The sequence below is a fragment of the Terrapene carolina genome, unplaced genomic scaffold, assembly GCF_002925995.2.
Source record: "Terrapene carolina triunguis isolate 2854851 unplaced genomic scaffold, T_m_triunguis-2.0 Scaffold69, whole genome shotgun sequence".
NCBI classification, from domain to species: Eukaryota; Metazoa; Chordata; order Testudines; family Emydidae; genus Terrapene; species Terrapene triunguis.
In genome coordinates this window covers 9,204,827-9,225,534 of record NW_020664420.1, presented here as the reverse complement: position 1 = coordinate 9,225,534, position 20,708 = coordinate 9,204,827, and the positions used below count along the sequence as shown (strand labels likewise).

Here is a 20,708-nt window from a genome sequence, read left to right as displayed (position 1 = left end):
AAATCCAAAGCAGACTGAAGAGTTACAAAGGGATCTCACAAAACTGGGTGACTTGGAAACAAAATGGCAGATGAAATTCAATGTCGATAAATGAAAAATAATGCACATTGGAAAACATAATCCCAACTATACATATAAAATGATGGGTTCTAAATTAGCTGTTACCAGTTAAGAAAGATCTTGGATTCATTGAGCATAGTTTTCTGAAAACATCCACTCAATGTGCAGCGGCAGTCAAAAAATCGAACAATGTTGGGAATCATTAAGAAAGGGATAAATAAGAAGGCAGAAAATTTCATATTGCCTCTATATAAATCCATGATATGCCCACATCTTAAATATTGCATGCAGATCTGCCCATCTCAAAAAAGATACATTGGAATTCGAAAAGGTACAGAAAAGGGCAAAAAAGTGATTTGGTTTATGGAACAGCTTCCATATGAGGAGAGCTTAATAATACTGAGACTTTTCAGCTTGGAAAAGAGATGATTGAGGGGTGATATAATAGAGGTCTATAAAATCATGACTGGTATGAAGAAAGTAAATAAGAAAGTGTTATTTACTCCTTCTCATAAAACAAGAACTAGGAGGCACCACATGAAATTAATAGGTTTAAAACAAACAAAAGGAACTATTTCTTCACACAACACACAGTTAAGCTGTGGAACTCTTTGCCAGAGGATGTTGTGAAGGCCAAGACTATAACAGGATTCAAAAAAGCATTAAATAAATTAATAGATAGGTCCATCAATGGCTATTAGCCAGGACGGGCTGGAATAGTGTCCCTAGCCTCTGTTTGCTAGGAGCTGGGAATGGGTGACTGGGGATGGATCACTTGATGATTACCTGTTCTGTTCATTCCCTCTGGGGCACCTGGCATTGGCCACTGCTGGAAGACAGGATAATGGGCTAGATGGACCATTGGTCTGACCCAGTATGGCCATGCTTATGTTCTTGCTTTTTCCTCAGTAATGATTAATCTGGGTAGATTATTAGTGCAGTGTCATAAATTTGGCTTTTCTTCTTGGCAGGTTTTAATAACGATGCACCCAAGATAGGATGCATGTGGTCTAGATTCTCCTTGATGGTGTCTTACTTTATTTCACTTTAAGGCTGAGAGGAGGGCCTGAAAGCTATGGGTCAGCCTCACAGAACAATGGTGTAGCCTGACTGCCTCTTCTCCCGTTTCTGGGGTAATACAGTCTAGCTACCTAGCAGTGGGAATTTGTGCAGTATTTTTCAAACTTTTTTGGGGTAACTTTGTCCATCTGCCACTTAACCAAGGCTCTCACTATACTCATCTTCTGCATAATTGCATCTGCCCTCCTCCATCCCCTCCCACAGGCTCTTCATCCTTGTTATCATCATCCCACTAAAGTTCCCAAGAGTTCTACCTACACCCCTCCCACCAGCTCAAATCCAGATACCACATTCAGAGCCTTCTTGGCCTCCACCTCCTTTCCGCTGATGACATTTGCCACAACTCCACCCTTTCCACCTCCCACATCTTTCCCCATCACCATCTCTTCCCCTCTCATGTCACCTTTCCTAACCTCATGCTCATCTTCCCACTTCCTCTTCCCTTTCTCTTGCTGTCTCTGGAATGCCTGCTCCATCTCTAAAGAGATCTCCATTATCGATGACGTCATCTTATCTTCCTCCCTCCAGTTCCTGACTCTCTGAGACCTGGATCCCTTTTGTTTTGTCTGACACTGCCTCTACAGCTTCCTTCTTATGAAGGCCTGTCCTTCTCTCACATTGCCTATACTGGATCAGACTTGCTGCTTCCAACCCCTTCCTCCTCTTGGTTCTCACTCTTTCTCCTTTTGAACAGCACTGCCTCTGACTCACCTCTCCATGTTGCTGTCATCTTCTGTCCACCCAGCTCTGCCCACTGGTCCTCTTATTTTTGGTTCCTGTCTCTCTATTCCTCGCATCACAATCTCAATTCTCATATTCTCGGTAACTTCCATGTTGATGATCCATCCAGTCCCCCATAGTTGCACGTTTCCTTGTCCTAACCTCAGTCTTGGCTCAACTCTCCTGGTCACCCAAAGGGCTGTTCACTTGACTTGGTCTTGCCAAGCATTGCTCTGTCCCTGATTTCTCTGTTGCTGAGTTTGAAGATAGCAGGCTCTCTCTTAATTAGTGGAAGCATTGTCTGCTATGAAGAAGTCATGCATTCTTTAGTGATCTGAAGCAACTACATCCAAACTATTTTATTGGCTATGCTGAGTGCACCAAACTGTAGTCTAAGATGACACATTTAGCTTTTACATGTTTTCACTGAAAACGTGCTGTTTCCATTCTGGACTAATTTTTTCTGTCATCTTGAAAATACTTTTATTAATAAGGAGCTATTTTTCAAGTGAATTGTAGAGAGAGTTTTGCTAATCTTAATATCTTAAGTTTTAAACATGAATGACAGACTGAATAAAGATGGGAAGATATTATATTAGAAATGTTAGTAAAATATGGATATGATGTTACATCAGTCCAACCCTTATTTACCGTAGCTTCTAGGTGGTGGTTGGCTGTAAACTTGATGTTCCAAGGACTGGGTATAAGTAGGGTGACCAGATGTCCCGATTTTATAGGGACAGTCCCGATTTTGGGGGCTTTTTCTTATACAGGCACCTATTACCCCCCATCCCCGTCCTGAATTTTTACACTTGCTATCTGGTCACCCTAGGTATAAGACAGGTATGGGGTGTCTATTTGGAATTTTCAGTAGGGTTTCTTACAGTTGGCAGGTGGACTGAGCCTCATGCCTGGGTGTAGGTGACAATTCAGGCAACTGGGAGATGGATCATCTCAAAGGTATTTGGTATGTGGGAGTTGGTCTGCAAGTGGATGTTCAATGAGAAAAATGGAGGGAATTAGCAGCCTGAAGGCACCTCATTGTGCTCTTATCTAGAAAGATAAGGGAATGTTCTGTCTTTTGTGGAGAGGAGGGTTGAATGGGGGAATATCCAGGAGCCTAATGGAGGATCTAAAGGAGGGATATGAAGGGGTTGGTTTGCTTGTAGATGATCATAAGGGTTTGGTAGGTGGGAAGCGTAGTGAAAAGGAAGAATAAAGTTTTGACAAACTCACTTCTGTACTTTCTTGGTGTAATTGACTGAGGAAAAGCATACTTGTTTGCTAAGTATTAAGGGCTATGTACATAGTGTTAAAATTATATTGTGACTTTTTAGTGTATTGTTTAATATTTTCAAAATATTAAACAGTATATTGATTGATGGAGAAATGTTTGGGTTTTTTTTTCCCCTTGAGGAGGGTCTGTCTCTTGGGGTCTATTCAGCAACCTTTACTTGAGTGAGTGTCACAGTGTCAGGCCCTGTAAGTGTTTTGGTTCTGTATCAAAATCTGGAGTGATCAAGATCAGGAATGGAAACTGGTGTGAAGAATTCAGGGTACTGAACACTAGATGGTGCTCTTGCATGACAACTAGAATAGATATGTATTTTTAGAGACATAGTACTGTCTTCTATGTGGCTTAATAATTAGGGGGAAACATGAATGTTTCTAGTTAAGCTGTGCCTAAGAAGTTCTGCTGTTTTACAAATGGTGTCAAACATTGCTCCCTGCATGCCACCTTGAACCAGTTTCTGAGCTGGATGATCTTACTCACATGAGCAAAATAAGAGTTCAACACCCATTGTAAAAATGCAAGGTCAACCTCGTTAAGAAATCAGATGTTCACCGTGCTTTATTACAGAAGGTATTAAATATGGCTATTCCTGTTCACCCCAGGGGATCAGTCATTTTCAACAATGGCTTGAAGGGGTCAGGTTTGTCACTTGTTAAACATGGCAGAATTTTTTTAGTTTATTCTAGAATTATACCTCTTCATTTTAGTCTCTTGCAGAATTGGATGGTTTATCAGTAGATGCTAGTTTTCAGGCTTTAATGAAAAACATATCAATGCTAAGTTGAGGTAACTGATGGTGACTCTTCAGGGGGATGGTTTTTCATAAGTGGTGTCAGGTTAAATTGGGCAAGCGCTTACAAAGTTAAGGTGGATGCCATCTCCCATGAGGACGTATATGTGATGTTAGCTTTGGCTTTTTTAGGTTTAGTCCTCTAGCTAGTAGTGTCAGGAATGGGGAAGCTTAAGGGGAGATCTCTTCTCTCTTCCTGACCTCTGAAACTTCCTGGGTGTTGGGGCCAACAAGCTCTTATCTGTTACCTGCTACAGTGGCTTCCTCCTCCTCCCCCCCCCCCAGCTTTTTGCCCCTTAGACATAGGAGGAAGCACACCACGGGTGATGCAACATGCCATCTGTGAAGAAAGTGGGTGATATCAGTGTTGCTTTAAGAAATATTATGTGTACCTTTGATTGTTATGATGGGGTTCTTAGCGGGGAGGGATTGCTCAGTGGTTTGAGCATTGGCCTGCTAAACCCAGGGTTGTGAGTTTAATCCTTGAGGGGGCCATTTAAGGATCTGGGGCAAAAATCAGTACTTGGTCCTGCTAGTGAAGGCAGGGGGCTGGACTTGATGACCTTTCGGGGTCCCTTCCAGTTCTATGAGATAGGTATGTAGTGCCAAGGAGAAAAGTGTGTAATAGCCAGAAGAAGGAGCTGAAAGGGAAACTGCTTGCTACCTGCAGCCCCTTTGGCATGAGTGATAAGCAGCAGGGGCAAATGTGTGACTCACTCTATACGAGTGACATTTGGCAGCTATTGCCAGTGGGACCCCAGCAGAGTTTATGGGTGATGGAAGGTGGGCACTGCATGTGTATGTGGTATTATAGGGGGAGCAAATAGAGACCTCTGTTAGGTTGCCCAACACTTTCCATTATAGAGCATTCTGCATCCTTATTTTTGAGGATCTCTGATACCTCTGTTTGTAATCAGGCTGTGGGTATTCATCAGGTGGACTCTCCTCAGGCTACAGAAGTGCCTTTTCTTTATCCCATGAAATTCCCCTTGTTTCAGCCTCCTTGTCCATATACATCATGATAGTCTTTAATTACATGATCACATGTGACTTTTTCCTAACGGACTCCTGGCTCATTCAGTTCACAGGATGGACACACAAGGAGGCTGAATTAAGGTTGCATAAATTTGGCATTTCCTAACTTTCAGTTGCTTGACTTTTCAGCCTAAATAATGTTTTTGTATGCAGAAAAACTGTTAACAATCTGTAGGCCTTTATCTAGCTTTGCCTGGTTTTACGCCAAGAGCCATGGGACATGACATGTGATGTGTGAGCCTTGCTCTCAAGTCAGGCAGAGCAGTGCATTGCTGAGGGGAATGTGACCTTATTTTTAGTACTGTTGTTAGTTACAATGCTTTCATGATGGAAACCTAAAACAGAATTAATTAAAGCAGAACTTGCTGAAAATCATATGCTTAGTATTTACTGTTCCACTTTGTTCTTTCCCTTGAGTTTTAGAACTGGTTGAAGAATAGTGTGCATGATTCTTTAATGGAAAGACATAAAATGAACAACGCTTATGTTGCCTTAATATGGTATGTTTTTAAAATTGGTACAATAAATTATATGTAGCTTTTCATTCGACGTCTTTCTTATGAATAGTCCATTAAAGTCAGCATTCCCACAGTATGAATTTACTGAATGGGCTGATTCTTCTCAGTTTTGTGAATGATGGCAAGGGAAAAGCTTTGCTTAGTCAAGGGAAAAAGGACCAACATGGCTACAACAACACTGCATAAGGGAAAAAGCTGTCAGGAAAGCTTCCTCTCCTCCTCTTTTCCCCCCCCCCCACCTCCCCTAGGGTGGTTGTCTACTACAGTTGGGGTCTTATTTATGCCTTATGAAGACTCGTCCAGTATTGTAACATGTGTGTAACTGCAACTTGTATGGATGGTATTCTAACTATTGCTTTGAGCCACAGTGATTTTTTTAAAGTAGAAATTCTATTTCTGATGCTTTGACGTCATTAAATTAAAAGGAGAGTGGCTTCTCGTAAGAAGAATATTCTATCCTGTCAATCTTTTCACATGGTCAGGCAGCAACTTTTACTCAGTCTCTGTTACTGTAACGCTTTTGCTGAAGTCTCTGGGCCAGATTCTGGGTCAGTTACACCGGTATAAATCCAAAATAACTGAGTTGAAACGAACTTTAGCTACTGTAGATTAAATGCATTGATTTTAATAGGATTCTGGACTGGAATTATGCTGTAATAATTGAGAACAGAATCTGGCCCGCTACTAATATTAAACTAGAGACGAGACCAAGCCGAATATAAAAACCTGCAAGGAATGATATCCATCAATTTTGGGCAATAAACTGCCTATCTTGGCCCTCTCCCCAATCTTTGCTTTTTAAAAAGGCTATTTCTTACTGGAAATTACTCATCAATGGAAGAAACTCCTTGTGCTATAAGAAGTCATTACAGAAATAGAAACACAAAATAAATTCCAAAAAAATAAAAACATAAATATCAGACAAGGTGCTAACAGATTAAAAAGCCAGTTCAACAAAGCAAAACAAAATTCTGCATTGTCCAAACAAAATACTGTGTATGAATAGTGATTAGCGTAATATAAGAGTCACTCAATCTGGATAATGGCTCATAATAAGAGTGAGAAATAATGGATTTGTTTGGTTCACTGGCAGTTCTGAAAAATAATAATAATAAAATCATGTTCGGGCCTTTTAAACTGGTTTTAATAAAAGTTAAGGAAATTTGGAAACAAAGGGTGAGATTCACAAGGGATATGGGCACATTTCACAAGGGGTGGTTGTCTCCTACCCACCATTAACTCAATAGACCAGTGGTTAGGGCACTCGCCCAGGATGTGGGAGGAAGGACTGGAACTTGGCTGTCGTCCCTCCCAGATTAGTGCCTGAACTACCAGGTTGCAGTCATTCTCTTGCTGTCTGGCTTAATGAGTATTTAATTGTTTATACCAAGTAGAGCAGCTTCCCCAGGAGAGAGTGAGGGCTTGTCTACACTGGCACTTTACAGCGCTGCAACTTTCTTGCTCAGGGATGTAAAAAACCACCTCCCTGAGTGCTGCAACTTTCAGCGCAGTAACGTGCCAGTATAGACAGTGCACCAGCTCTGGGAGCCGCGCCCCTCATGGAGTTGGTTTTCTTGGAGCGCTGGGAGAGCTCTCTCTCAGCGCTGTGCCACAACTACACAAGCCACATTAAAGCGCTGCCGCGGCAGCACTTTAACATTGCCAGTGTAGACAAGCCCTGAAACTCACCCAGAATACATTCCTATAGCCTGTGGTTAGGGCACTCACCTGAGAGGTGGGAGACGAGTTCAAGTCCCTGCCTCACATCAGGCAAAAGGGGATTTAGAACTTGGGTCACCCACGTCCTGGATGAGTGCTCTAACCACTCGGCCATTGGATAAAAGGGGGTTCTCCTCCTCCTCAGTTTTGTGAATGGGACCTCAGGCTTTGTTAATCTAGCCAGAAACATCAAAACGTGTCATTTCAGAAATGAAAAAATGAACCATGTCACAGTTCAGGGCTGCTGCCCCTATATTCTGCCTCTGTAGTCCAGCAAGGGCACCTACTCTGAGGCTTTCGGCTCCTCTAGTTGTCACCTCTCTTGGGTGGTGACTTGTCTTACTTCCTTCTGTCCAGAGTATTTCTAGGCTGCACAGCTTCCTGATTGTACTGTGAATTCACCAGGAAAGTCAGACTCCCTAAGCGGGCCTGCTTTGCTTTCCTCCTCAGCAACCGTTAATAGTGCAATTGTCATAGTTATAAGTTACCACACAGTATTTCCTCTGCAAGTCTACTTTATTCTTAAGGTAAAAAAGCATTACAGAAAAAACATTAATAAAAGAACCTACACACGTGCTAATAAGCTTACTAGACATCACTCCACCTCTGACATTGGCTCCGGCAGGAGCAGTTATTCAACATTCTATCCAAAGGGTTTCCTTTATGGTCACCAGTTCATCACAACTTTATTTCAAAACAAGCACCCAGTCTTATGGGGCCTCTGTAGGCCAATTCATCCATTACTTCCCTAAGGATTGGGGCCCTTGATGGACTAGAGGTCTTGTCCATTGGCTGGTTCAGGAAGAAGACCCTGAGCAAGTTTAAAATCAATTTGGCTATTTATCCAAAAATCCTTTCTTTGTCGGTTGGTCCGGTAGAAATCAGTTTGAACTAGTTACTTCTCCAGGGAGGTAGCTTCAAAGGGCTGATAATGGAGGAAATATATTAGCATCCCCCTCCTACTAGAGAAGATACAGACAATGCACAATAATATATACACAATTGCATTTTGAATGCAATGGACCCCAAAGGTATTGACCCTAATTCAGTAAGGTTTAACTTAACTCAATAAACTTTATCTTAATTCCATAGGGTTTGATCAGGATATTGTCAGTCTGTCACAAACCATTTCAACATTTCTGATTTTTTTTTTTAACCAAACTTAATTGCCAAAACTGACACAAATTCATGAAATGTTTTGGTTGATACAAAATTTTGCATTTCAGCAGATTAGTTTCATCTAAAAAATGTTGTCCAACTCTACTCATCATCTACTCCGGGGCTCCACTGCACTCTCTCACTTATGAGTTGTGAAAGGTTGACCTTGCCTTGCTATAATGTTTCTGAAATGCCTTTTGCTTTGTATGTGAACATATTAAATTAAAGCTTCCCCCCCCCCCCCCCACAAAACCCAAAATGTATGCAATGGTAAATTGTGCAGTGAATAAGAGTGGGTTTTTGCATGTTCAATGCACCGCTAAATTAGCTTCCCAAGCACGTACAAATCAACCTACATTTGCTTTGAATGTTGCTTAAAGTGCTACTGTTGTTTTTTAAAAATAAAGTACTGTGCAAATAAATTACCCCTCCCTCCACCCGGAAAGTGTTCACAACTTGGTAAAATCAAAACCACTGGAAGATCCAAAGGCACTATCGAAAGGTAATATCTTTTATTGGACCACCTTCAGTTGGTGAGGGAAAGCTTTCTCACAGAAGTTCTCTCAAAGTAAAAGATACTATCTCACCCACCTTGTCTCTCCTTAGCAATACTTTGAAAGAACAGTGGTCATTGTTCATGCTGCTGTTTGCTCATTACTAGTGATAGGCAATTCTCCTTGAGCAAGGCTGGCTGAGAACAGTGCATGAATATTGGCATAGCATGTACTTTGGAATCACAAGCCTCAGTGCTCTTCCCCCCCTTCCCTCCCCCCCAAAGCCCACTTGACTTGTTGGTGCTCGCTCTAAGCAGCGTCAATCTATGGAGACTGTCTGGCTCAGTAAAAATTCAGGCACATAATTAACTGACCTGTTTTGCTAGAAGTAAAATTTACAATTTGTTAATGATTAATGTATGTATTGTTTGCCTCTTCCTCCTCTGCAGTACAGTGTTAACACCTATTATATCCATACAATGGACTTCTCTCTATTTATATCTGCCAATGTAATGTTAATCAGAATTAATTGAGAACTTCTTCACTTTGCGTTTATGACTTTGATACCCTGACTTTGAGGTAGTTGTTTTAGGCCTTAGCTACATTTGCGAGTTACAGTACAATAAAGCAGACCCGGGCGCCCTAGTTCACTCCCCGTCCACACTGGCAAGGCACGTAGAGCACTCTGATTCCGCAGCTACAGCGCTGCTGATACTCCACCTCAGTGAGTGGAATAACGTTTGCTGCGCCCCCGCTGGAGCGCTGTGGCGCCAGTGTGAACGAGGTGTTGCGTTACTGCGCTGTGATCAGCCTCCGGAAACGTCCCATAATCCCCTTAAGTCAAGTGGCCACTCTTGTCATTGTTGTGAAATCTGCTGCAGGAATGCGGAAATGCCCTTTCAAAGCTCCATTTTGCCGGCTGCTTATCAGCTCTGAGAAAAGCAAACATTTACTGTTTGCTTTGATTGAGAGAGAGGTGGGAGGGGGACGAGGGGGGTCTGAATTTACAAGACAGCATGCTGACACACTCTCAGCACCCCAAAAACCCACTCTCTCTCCCCCCACATACACACAACACACACCCATTTGAAAAGCACGTTGTAGTCACTTGCATGCTGGGACAGCTGTCCATAATGGACTGCCCCAGTGCTGCTGCGAGTGCCGCAAATGTGGCCACACCAATGCGCTTGAAGCTGTCAGTGTGGACAGACTGCAGCGCTTTCCCTACTGAGCTCTATGAAGGCGGATTTAACTCGCAGCGCTCTACATCTGCAAGTGTAGCCATGCCCTAAGTAACTCCTGCTTCTACTGGGGGATTTATAAGATTTTCACCTATAGACCTTCTTTCCTTGATCTTAGCTCTTGAACATATAGTAACTGCAAACACTCTGCTTGAGGGCTCCATCCACCAGGGATTCCTTTGACCTAGAAATGTTGGAAGTGCAAACTGAAGCTACTGTTTCTAGTCTGGTAGTTCATTACGTAGAGCAGTGATCAAATATTGTTTAAAGTAATCTATTGATTTTTTCCATAAAATGTTTAATAATAAGGATGTAACTTGGTAAAACAAGAATGAAAAAGTGTCTCTAGGACAATATTCTTCAATAAAGATGTAAATAAATTTTTCAAAAATTAACCTAGAAAAATATTCATATCCAGATTAATAGCATAACTGATTTCAGTTAAATTTAAATATTGTTTGAGAATAGTCTGTGGAGAGCAATCCAACAGTGACAGTGGATGCAGTGTTGTTGTAGCTATGTTGGTCCCAGGATATTAGCAAGACAGGGGTGAGTGAGGTAATATCTTTTATTGGACCAACTTCTGTTGGTGAGAGAGACAAACTTTGGAGCTTACACAGAGCTTATCTTCAGCTCTGGGAAACTTGCTCAGACCTTGTCTATACTACAGGTTGTTATATTAACTTATTGTAATTTATGTGATTTAAATCACACGCCTCTGAGCAACATAAGTTATACCTACCTAAGCGCTGGTGTAGACAGCGTCTCCTGCTGACATAGTTGCCGCCTCTCTTGGCGGCAGGAATTCAGCTGACGGGAGAGCTCTCTCCTGTTGGCTTAAAGCGTCTCCACCACAAGTGCTACCGTGGTGCTGGAAGTACTGTAGTGTAGATGTAGCCTCAAGCTATCTCTACACTGCACTTTTGTCATTAAAACTTTTGTTGGTCAGGGGTGTGAAAAACACACCCCCCCCCCCGACTGACAAAAGTTTTAACGACAAAAAGTGCCTCATTGGGGGTGGTTTTATTTTGCCAACAGGAGATCTATCTCCTGCCAGCAAAGAGTGGCTACACTGTGTACCTTACAGCGGCATGGCTGTGCCACTGTAAGGTAGGCAGTATACACATGTAGCCTCAGAAAGTTACACCTAAATGCACTGGAACAGATTGTTTAGCATAAGTGGTTAACACATATTTCAAGGCACCATTCAAGTTGAAGTGGCCCATTTACACCCCTCCAGTCATAGGGAAGAAAGGAGTGTGGGGGAGTAGCTGGCAGGAGGGTTGTTAGTGGGTTATAGATTCTTTGTAATAAACCATAAATTGAATGTATCTATTCAGTCCATGATTTTTAGTGTCTAGTAAAGTTATGAATTTAAGATAATCTTTTGAAAGTTTTCAGAGTAGCAGCCGTGTTAGTCTGTATCCGCAAAAAGAACAGGAGTACTTGTGGCACCTTAGAGACTAACAAATTTATTAGAGCATAAGCTTTCGTGGGGCATCCGAAGAAGTGGGTTGTAGCCCACGAAAGCTTATGCTCTAATAAATTTGTTAGTCTCTAAGGTGCCACAAGTACTCCTTTTCTTTTGAAAGTGGTATTGTGCAGGTTTCCTTTGAGGATGAGGACTAATAGGTCAGATATAGAGTGATCGCTTTGTGAAAAGTGATGGTGGAGTCTAGCTTAGGTTCCTTTCGTTCTGTGACAAACGTAGAGGGTCTCTCAAAAGTTTACCTGATAAAGTTGAGGACTCTTTGATTATTCTTCTGTGTGTGTATAAGACACATCTTCCTGGGATGAATTATTGCTTCAAACACACTTGGTAGGTAGAGTGTATATTGCAACTCCTTTTGTGATTCTGGTTCATAGGTTACTTCTCAAATTTGTTCTCATGTATGGGTGAGTAATCTTCTGAACCACATGACTTTAAGCATATATTAAATCTTACACCTCAAATCATAAATACTTTTTGAAAAAAGTCCTACCTGACAATAAGGCTGCCATTATTTTATGGGGAGATTTTTTTGGCAGGGTAGGGGGATTGGAATTCTTGAACTGCTGTCTGTGATCAATCCACTAAATGAACTTTACTCCTTGAAAAATATTCTCTCGTTGTTCATCAGTATTGGAAAACAGTTTGAAGTCTAACACTGCTACTCTGTGGATTAATGAAAGGATCCATGCTTAAGATAAGTTTCCATCTTTATATTCATTCATTAACTAAACAGCATCTCCGGGGGGACTATGGTGCAAAGCAAATCCAATAGCTAGTGCTAGTGTTGTTGCTCTCATGCCACCTCATGAATCTTGGCTGATGACATGCAGAGACATTTTCTGCATAAGTGGTTAATATAGTCTATCTTCTGTCTTCATAACAGAAAAATTATTCAGGCAACTTTTTCCGCTTCTTGCATGTATTTTTTTCCCCTGCTTGAGTTTAGCTGACTGTTACAGTTTACATGGCAGTTTACTTTGCATTTCCTGTTAAGCTTTGCTTCAGCTTTCTAAAAATGGGCTGATTTTTAGGTGTACACTGCACCCTCTTCATAAGGCATCCTTGGGGGCCTAATAATAATGTTGAGTCGTAAAGGAATAGTGTTACACTATTTGGGCATGGTAGCAATGCTGTACTTGTGGTGGAGGCACTTCCATTATAACCTTCCCCCCGGGTGCTTGTAACTCTTGTGCTGAGTTTTTGCAGGCATGTTTTTACCTAAAGTGTAAAATTTTAAAATGGCAAAATACAATTCTATGTTTTTCTTCTTCTTGTCTGAATTTGAGGAAATGGGATGTGCCTGGTTTTCAAGATTTTAACTCTATATTTTATTCTCAGTGGAAAATGACTAAAGAGTTAGAGAAGTCTATGCTGTCTAACTATTTTGACCAAAGCAGGAAGTCTGTCTGGTTCTACAGAATGGTGGTAGTTTGGGTTTTTTTCAGTTTGCTTTTCAAAATAACTAGGGAACAAAAGCTATGTTAAAAGTTGTTACGGTTGCAAAGACAAACATTCAGAAATTAGGAAATACAAGAGGTACGGTTATGAGATTATTGTCCCTTCATATTGAACGTTTCAATCCTGGAGCAATTAAAAAAGCTAAATTAACCAGGTAATCTGAGTTACAAGAGCCTTTGGTGTCTTTTTAAGCACCCCTATTAAAAAACAACACCACACTCCTCCCCTCCCTTTTTGTTGGGTTCAGATTATACTGTGTTCAAAGAGACCCCCCCCCCCAAGTGTAGTTGGAGTGCAATAAACATTCTCCCAATCTGTCAGTGTCAGGAAGGAATACATCCTGATGACAAGCAACCAGCTGGACAGATTTTTAGATAGAAAATTGAGAGAAGTCCCTGTTTCATTCAGACCCAGTAAATTGTAATGTCTGTAGGTGTTGATTCTGTTTCCCATTTTTATACCATTTGTCTTCAATTACAGCTGTGTTTCTAGAGCTGAAATAAGAGACCACCTCAGAGATAAAATTTTAACATTTCAAAAAAGATGTATTGGCAAGTAAGTTTAGTCTTTCTGAAATTCAGCTACAGAAGCTACTGTAAAGCAGGCAGCAATGCAAATGTGCGTTTCTCTGCAGTCAAACAAGCATAAACTAAAATTGTAGAGGCAGGGTATTAGACACTGAAAGATGACTGCTTTCTCTCTCATGCATGCAGTCAATTCACTGTGCTGCAAAATAGTCCAATGCACAGGATAATCTGCTGATTTAAAAAAAAAAAAAAAAAATCAATTTGATGGCTCATCTCACTGGTGAAGTTACTCTGTCGTGGAGCATAAACACTGGCTTTACTACTGAAAACCTTTTTAATAACTCCTTTGACTGACGATTCTACCAATACCCTATTCATTGGCTCCCATACAAAATTTATATTCGCAGCCACGCCGGAGGAGCTGCCCGTGCTGGGCGCTGGCTCCTGCAAGCGGCAACCTGACATGCTGCTGCTTTCACCGCTGTGGTTCCTGGCCTGGTCGCAGACCATGGCCCTGCTGGTTTCACTCGTTGTTACTAGAGCCCTGCAGCTCCTCGGATAGCTGAATCCATGGATATAAATTTTGTATCCGTGCAGGGATCTAGCAGCCTGGTCTAAGCATCTTTAATTACTTTGATTTTGTCTGTCAGATTGCTTATTGGAAAACACTGGCTAATATTTAGTAAAGATGGGGAATGACTTAGCAAATTGATTATGGTAAGACTTAATGCTTATGAAGGCTGTATACTAGGGGTACTAGGACGGAGACTCTGCCACTGATTTGTGGTGAACTTGGACACCATCCTTGACTTCACTGAGCCTCAGTTTCCCCATCTGTAAATTGGTGACAATGATATTCACTCACTTTTGAAGTGCTTTGAGATGTAGATGAAGAGTGCTGGAAGTACTTATATGTTAAGTAGCATTTCTCTTCTTCAGACATTAAACTGGCTTGACTGTATTTGTATTCTGAGAACTGCTAGAAAAATGCTGCTTGAAACAGTTGTGTCATTTCTACAGTTCAGACTCTGAATTAACTGCCTCTGCACAGAGACTGTAGATGCCTTCTTTGACATCCTGGGTTTTGGACCACTAAAACATTTCCAAATGAGTGCCCACAGACTAAGGAAAACCCCTGTTTGGAAGCTGAGCTTCCTTTTTCATCCAGTCCAAGCCACACTGGCAGCTGAGCCCCCAAGAAGGCAGAAACACCTGTGGGCAGCAGAAATGCATTTGATGTGAATGTAGCCTTGAGTGTCGTGCAATTTGAGACCTTAATCTTGTCAGGAAGAGCGTGTGCAGCTAGTAGGTGTGTGCAGGTGGAGGAGACATGGAAGTGAGAGTAAATAACCATTTGGAACATGGAAGGGCTCTTCAGGATGTAAGAGGCTTCACTAGGAATCGCTGAAGTGATTTTTGAAGTTGATGGATATAGACGGGTTTGGCTTATCCTTAGGTGTACATGAATGTTTACTAGCTAGGAGTGTGTGACACAGACACCACGTGCTGCCAGCGGGCAGAGGGCACAGTGGGTGCATGTGGTTTTATAGGGATCTCCTGGGTCAGATATATGCATAATAATTCACGGAAGGATAGCAGTGTGATCTCTGAGAGCCAGTAGCCCACTGGTCATCATAGTCATTGCAAAATGTATGGATGGATAATATTTAAGGTGTGATGTATCTATATGGGAAATTATGTTCTTAAAGTTTTGAAGTTAAGGTAGGTCACCAGAAAGTGACATATCTCAGGAATATTCTGTGGCCAGAGGATTTGGGGATCTGACCCATGGCAGACACAGACAAGGCTTCCTCATGTTAAAAGCAGGTGGTAGCAAGATACCCAAGGTTGTGAGGCATCCCGGGAAGCGTCACAGAGTGGATTTCTGCATGTGATCGTCCTGTAAATGTAAATCTATACATCTAGGAACAAAGAATGTAGACTATGCTTATAAGATGGGGGACTCTATTCTGGGAAGCAGTGACTCTGAAAAAGATTTGGGGGCGGTGCTGTATAATCCTCTGAACATGAGCTCTGAGTGACACTGTGGCCAATAGAACTAATGCAACCCTGGGATTCATATAAAGAGGAATCTCGAGTAGGAATTGAAAGGTTATTTTACCTCTGTGCTTGGCACTAATGTGTCCACTGCTGGAATTCTTTGTCCAGTTCTGGTGTCACACTTCAAGAAGGATGTTGATACATCGGAGGCAGTTCAGAGAAGAGCCAGGAGAATGATTAAAGGATTACTCATCATGCTTTATAGTGATAGACTCAAAGAACTCGATCTATTTAGCTTAACAAAGAGAAGGTTAAAAGGTGACTCGATTACAGTCCATAAGTATCTACATGGGGAATAAATGTGTAATAATAGGCTTTTCAGTCTAGCAGAGAAAAGTATAACATGATCCAATGGCTGGAAATTGAAGCTAGGCATAAATTTTTAATGGCGAGAGTAATTAACCATGGGGAAAATTTACCAAGGGTCGTGGTGGAGTCTCCATCACTGACCATTTTAAATCAAAATTGGATGTCTTTCTGAAAGATATTCTCTAGGAATTGTTTTGGAGCTGTTCTGTGATCTGTGCTATACAGAAGATCAGACTAGATGATCACTATGGTCCCTTCTGGCCTTACAATTTATGGATCTTTCCTGCCTGCTGGCCTCCCATTTTTCTCTCCTACTCCCACAAATATACTTCCATATTAAATGCTATGGCATTTAGTGAAGTGAAGTTTGGGGATGTCTTTGGGTGATATAGATTTCTCCAGGCTTCATTTTTGTCATTGCACACAACCCAGCTATGGAACTGGATGCTCACCACAGAAGCATTTGGGCCCAAGGTTTCTGCAGATATGGTTCTTACTTCGTCAACTTGTAGATGAAAGGAAGTACTCTTTCAGTCAACATATATTTAGACTGTGGACCTCATTACCACAAGATGTCATTGAGGCCAAGAATTCAGTAAGATTGGATGTTTATATGGATAACCAGAATATATCCAGAGTTGTTATAGTTAATGGGTGAAATAAGAGTATTTGTAAGGGATTTAAGACCTCATATTTCAGGGTTTAAGACAAAATCTAACCCTTAGGGATTAAGATTAGACCTTCATGGTGGCAAACTATTTCAAATCTTTCCACTGAAAAGGGTTGTTGCATTTTCCTATGAAGTCTCAGCTTCTGGCCACTGTCAGAGACAGAGTACTGGACTAGATGGATCGTGGATCTGAGGCAGTATAGCAGTTCCTATGGAATCGCAATTTGGAGGTCTCCTTGGAGTATGGTGATTGGTTTGGCTAATCCATTAAACCCTATTTTTCTATAGTTCTTTTGCTTGATTTGAGGGTGAGTGGGAGAGCCAGACCTCCCAGGAACTAATCTGTTTCATATTTTAACCCACTGGAGAGGTTTGGGCTTCTGGATGCACCTCTCTTGGTTTTACAGGGAGGAATTCTATTGAGAACATGTGGGATGATATATAATTACTATATGAGCATGCAAACTGGGAATGTACAAAAACATCTTGGGCTAAATATCTCACAAGTAGAGGAGATTTAAGCTTTTAAGAAGGCTCTTGAGTCACTTTCTGCCAGAGAGAAAGTGCACTCCTGTCTTTGGTTGCCTCTGACTGCAAAAGAGACTGGCAACTAGATTAGTTAATGCTTGGTGATTCCTGAAACCACTAAAAGTTGGTCTTTCCCCTAATTTTCCATTATAAAGCCTTTTAAACATAAATACTTTCCACTTCCATAACATTTTCTGTCCAGGGACCTCAAAGCATTTTGCAAACACTAAGGATTGAATCCTCTTTTTCCCCAGGCCTACTAACACACCTGCATTGGCAGGTGATATTGGGATCTGCTCACCCTCCACATCCCTTTGGTAACCTCTGTTTCAGATAAGTAGAGGGAGGCTGCCTGCTTACCTTCTATACCAACAGGGCAAAGATGTATGGGAAATGCACAAGAGAAAAGATGAACAAAATTGAGAGACTCTGCGGAGGTGAGAGAACTAGGTGAGGGTGTGTCCTGGAGCTGAGAGATAACAGTGCAGTAGGAAGAAATTAGTGCGTGGAAGCCTTTGGGGCTGTGGAGAGAGAATGAAGAGATGCATCAAGACAGTTGAAGCTTAGAAGAGGCAGAAACGTAAGAGAATGAAAAAGCATAGTTTTCTATTCAACCCCTCTATGGTAAAGCAAGCAAAAGCCCTCTAGATTTTTCTCAGCCTTGAGCTAATATGATATCCTCCCCCTGGCCCAAATCCATTTAGGATGTTTGTGCCACCCTCATTTTCATTCTGAAAGACTGACCACAATGCTCACTCCTGTATTGCTATGCCCATTTTATAGATGACAGCTTCAAATCACTAGAATTGTTTACACCAGCAATGAATTTGGCCTTGAGAGGATAAGTGTCTTGCCCAAGGATATCTGAGTGAGCTGGTGACCGAGCAAGGAGCAGAAATCTAGTCTCTTAACTGTCCTCTTTACTTGCTAGACTCAGCTCCGCCTCTAAACATCTCTTGGTGCTTAGTGAAAATTAATGCTGTGATATTTACCTTATATGTATTCAGAAGGTGACAAATTGAAAAACAAAATCCCATTTCACAGTTGCACTTGGTAAAAGGTGTCTAGCTCTTTTTGATGGGCTAATAGGCAGTTACCTGAAAACTCATTGAACTGCAAGTTATCCTAGGCCGGGGGTTTTGAAAATGGAAGTTTAATAGACTCCAGCTTTTCTACTGATCATAGAATGTTACTTTGTGCCAGGTTTCTTAAAACAAACAAACTGGACCTGGAAGTGTAAAAGCCATTTCCCCACCCAAAAAACCTTATTGGCTTTGTATATATAGTGAAATACTTCTGTGATGGATTGTGTTTACTGAGGGACAACCTATCCTAAATGCTCAATTATGGAGGGACAATCTACACTCATTGCTATACTTCTTTTCCACAAGCTACTCTCAGTATAACCTTTTATGAGTGATGTACCTGAATATTTGGATGCTAATATCTAAACTGTATCATTAAATTTATTAACCTTAATTTGGGTTATTGCAGATTATGTACTATATGTATTTTATGACTTTTAAACCAAAATTTGTACTTTGGGATAATGTAAGCATTATACCCAGATGTATAAACACTCTTTCCTTAACCTGTGTATTATATAATTTTAACATTAGCTTTAATAAAAAATTTAAAATCTGTTCTTTTCAATGGAGTTTGTCAGGTTAATAACACTAAATTGGAAAAGGGGAAATTTACATTCTGTTGTTAAGGAATCTTGTCTTTCCTTGGTACATATTGGCAGGAGATAAGATCCTTAAATATCTAATATAGAAGCAGTATGGAGGTGTCCCATTTAACGTGGCCTTGTGCAAGATGCCTACTACTGTTTTTGTTTTTCCTGTCTCTAAAATGCAAATACTTGATTTACTTCACAAGGATTAGTTAATTTGTACAATGCTTTTCAGGCCTACATACTTAGCACTTCTAGTGGTGTATGTGTATTTTATAGGTTTCACATAGTTGGGATTATTTTAAGGTTGTTTGATTCCCGTCCTTCTTCCTCCCCATCCTCCCTTTTCATTATAAAATCTTTGTAAGTAGATGTTTTGATATAGATATATCATCTGGCAGTTAGTGAATTTGTAAAAATCCTATCCTCTTGGCATATACATGATTTACAATTGCATCTGTTGTAACCACATGCAATAATTATTGAAACTGGGTTATAGTATTAAGTCTGAAATTAAATCTGTTTGCTTATGGAGGCATTTTCAGCTTTAGAAAAGGGTTACATTCTTCCTTTTATATCCACGCATGATGCAATGATATTCCTAGTACAAAAGCAAACTTTTTCTACAAATTGAAACTGTGGACCTATGTTTATTTACAGGGGCTTATTCCAAAACAAGCATGGGATGAGTGAAGTTTGACATAGAAATGATCTGCCCACTTTAAATATGAATTGTTTGACAGAGTGAGATGAATGTTAATTGTCCATTGTATGGCCACACTGCTTCAAATAACGCACGCAATCTATGTGAGTGAGGTAAATGGAGTAACTAAAATTACAAGGTCATAGGAATTGCAGTACTGCACTATAACAAATGTATTTAAATGCAGTAATTGTATTCTACAAGTGGCAGGCCTCTATAGACTCAGGGATTGTTATTGCTCATATAACTAAATGCTTCCTTTCTTCGTCTTCAGTGCTGAGTTAAAGCTGTTGGAAGAAGCCACCATCTCAATCTGCAAGTCTTTAGGTGAGAGAGATTATTTTGATGTCTTCACATATTTCTGTGTTTGTCGTCAACTTTTCTGATAAATCACTGTTCATGTAAACTTCTGTGTCTGTATTTATTTAATTTCACTCATCTGCGTTTCAGTAATGAGATTTTTAAAATCATATTTGTCTCCCAAGTAGAAGATGAAAACACATTCTACTAATTTGTGCTGCTTAAATGTAACATTGTCACATTATTCTGTGTGTCGCCAACAGAAGGAAGTGACTTGGGCACAATTATTTTAATAATTGAACAGACTTCTTTTAAATAATGATTTTTAAAGCATTGCCCCTTTAGAAGTAGAATATCAGTGGGTGACATATAGAGTATCAGTGGGCAGATATGAGTATAGTATGTGACACCTGTCATGTGGAGTTGACACTTGAATTAGAAGATGAGTGCATATCCTGCTTCTCATTCTGAATTATAATTTGATTCCCTGGATGTTTTAAGTTTTAACTTGCAATGTTAACTCTGTTCATTACACTATAGAAACTTCTAAAATATTGAAAGGGTAGCAATGCTGATAGAGATTAGGCAGGGAGGAACCAGGGATGGTAGAAGAGTGAGGGATAAAATGATATTATTGTCACAGTCAGGCACACTTTCCTGATAGTGAGATCTATTGAGTTGTGAAATAGTCTCCTGAAAGAAATGGTGTGGCTCCGTTGTTCGGAATGTTTTAAATTTAGGTTGGAAAATGTAGTGTAGTGAACAATCTTGCAATAGCAGAAACATGGACAGGAGCCATCTTTAACTATAGACTGTTTAAAAAAAAAAAAACTATAAAAAAGTAGCCTTGTTGTGTGTGTGTGTGTGTGTGTGTGT

At 40.7% G+C, this 20,708-nt stretch overlaps 1 protein-coding gene across 2 annotated transcripts in view; it reads left to right on the top strand.

The window, feature by feature from the left end:
• Positions 1 to 20,708, top strand: part of DYM (dymeclin) — a 337,094-nt gene that overhangs the window by 24,718 nt on the left and 291,668 nt on the right. For both annotated transcript variants that reach the window (XM_024204114.2, XM_024204113.2), the window contains exon 4: positions 19,807 to 19,859. In XM_024204114.2, coding sequence (XP_024059882.1) covers positions 19,807 to 19,859 — 53 coding nt within the window. The remainder of the gene's footprint in view (positions 1 to 19,806; positions 19,860 to 20,708) is intronic.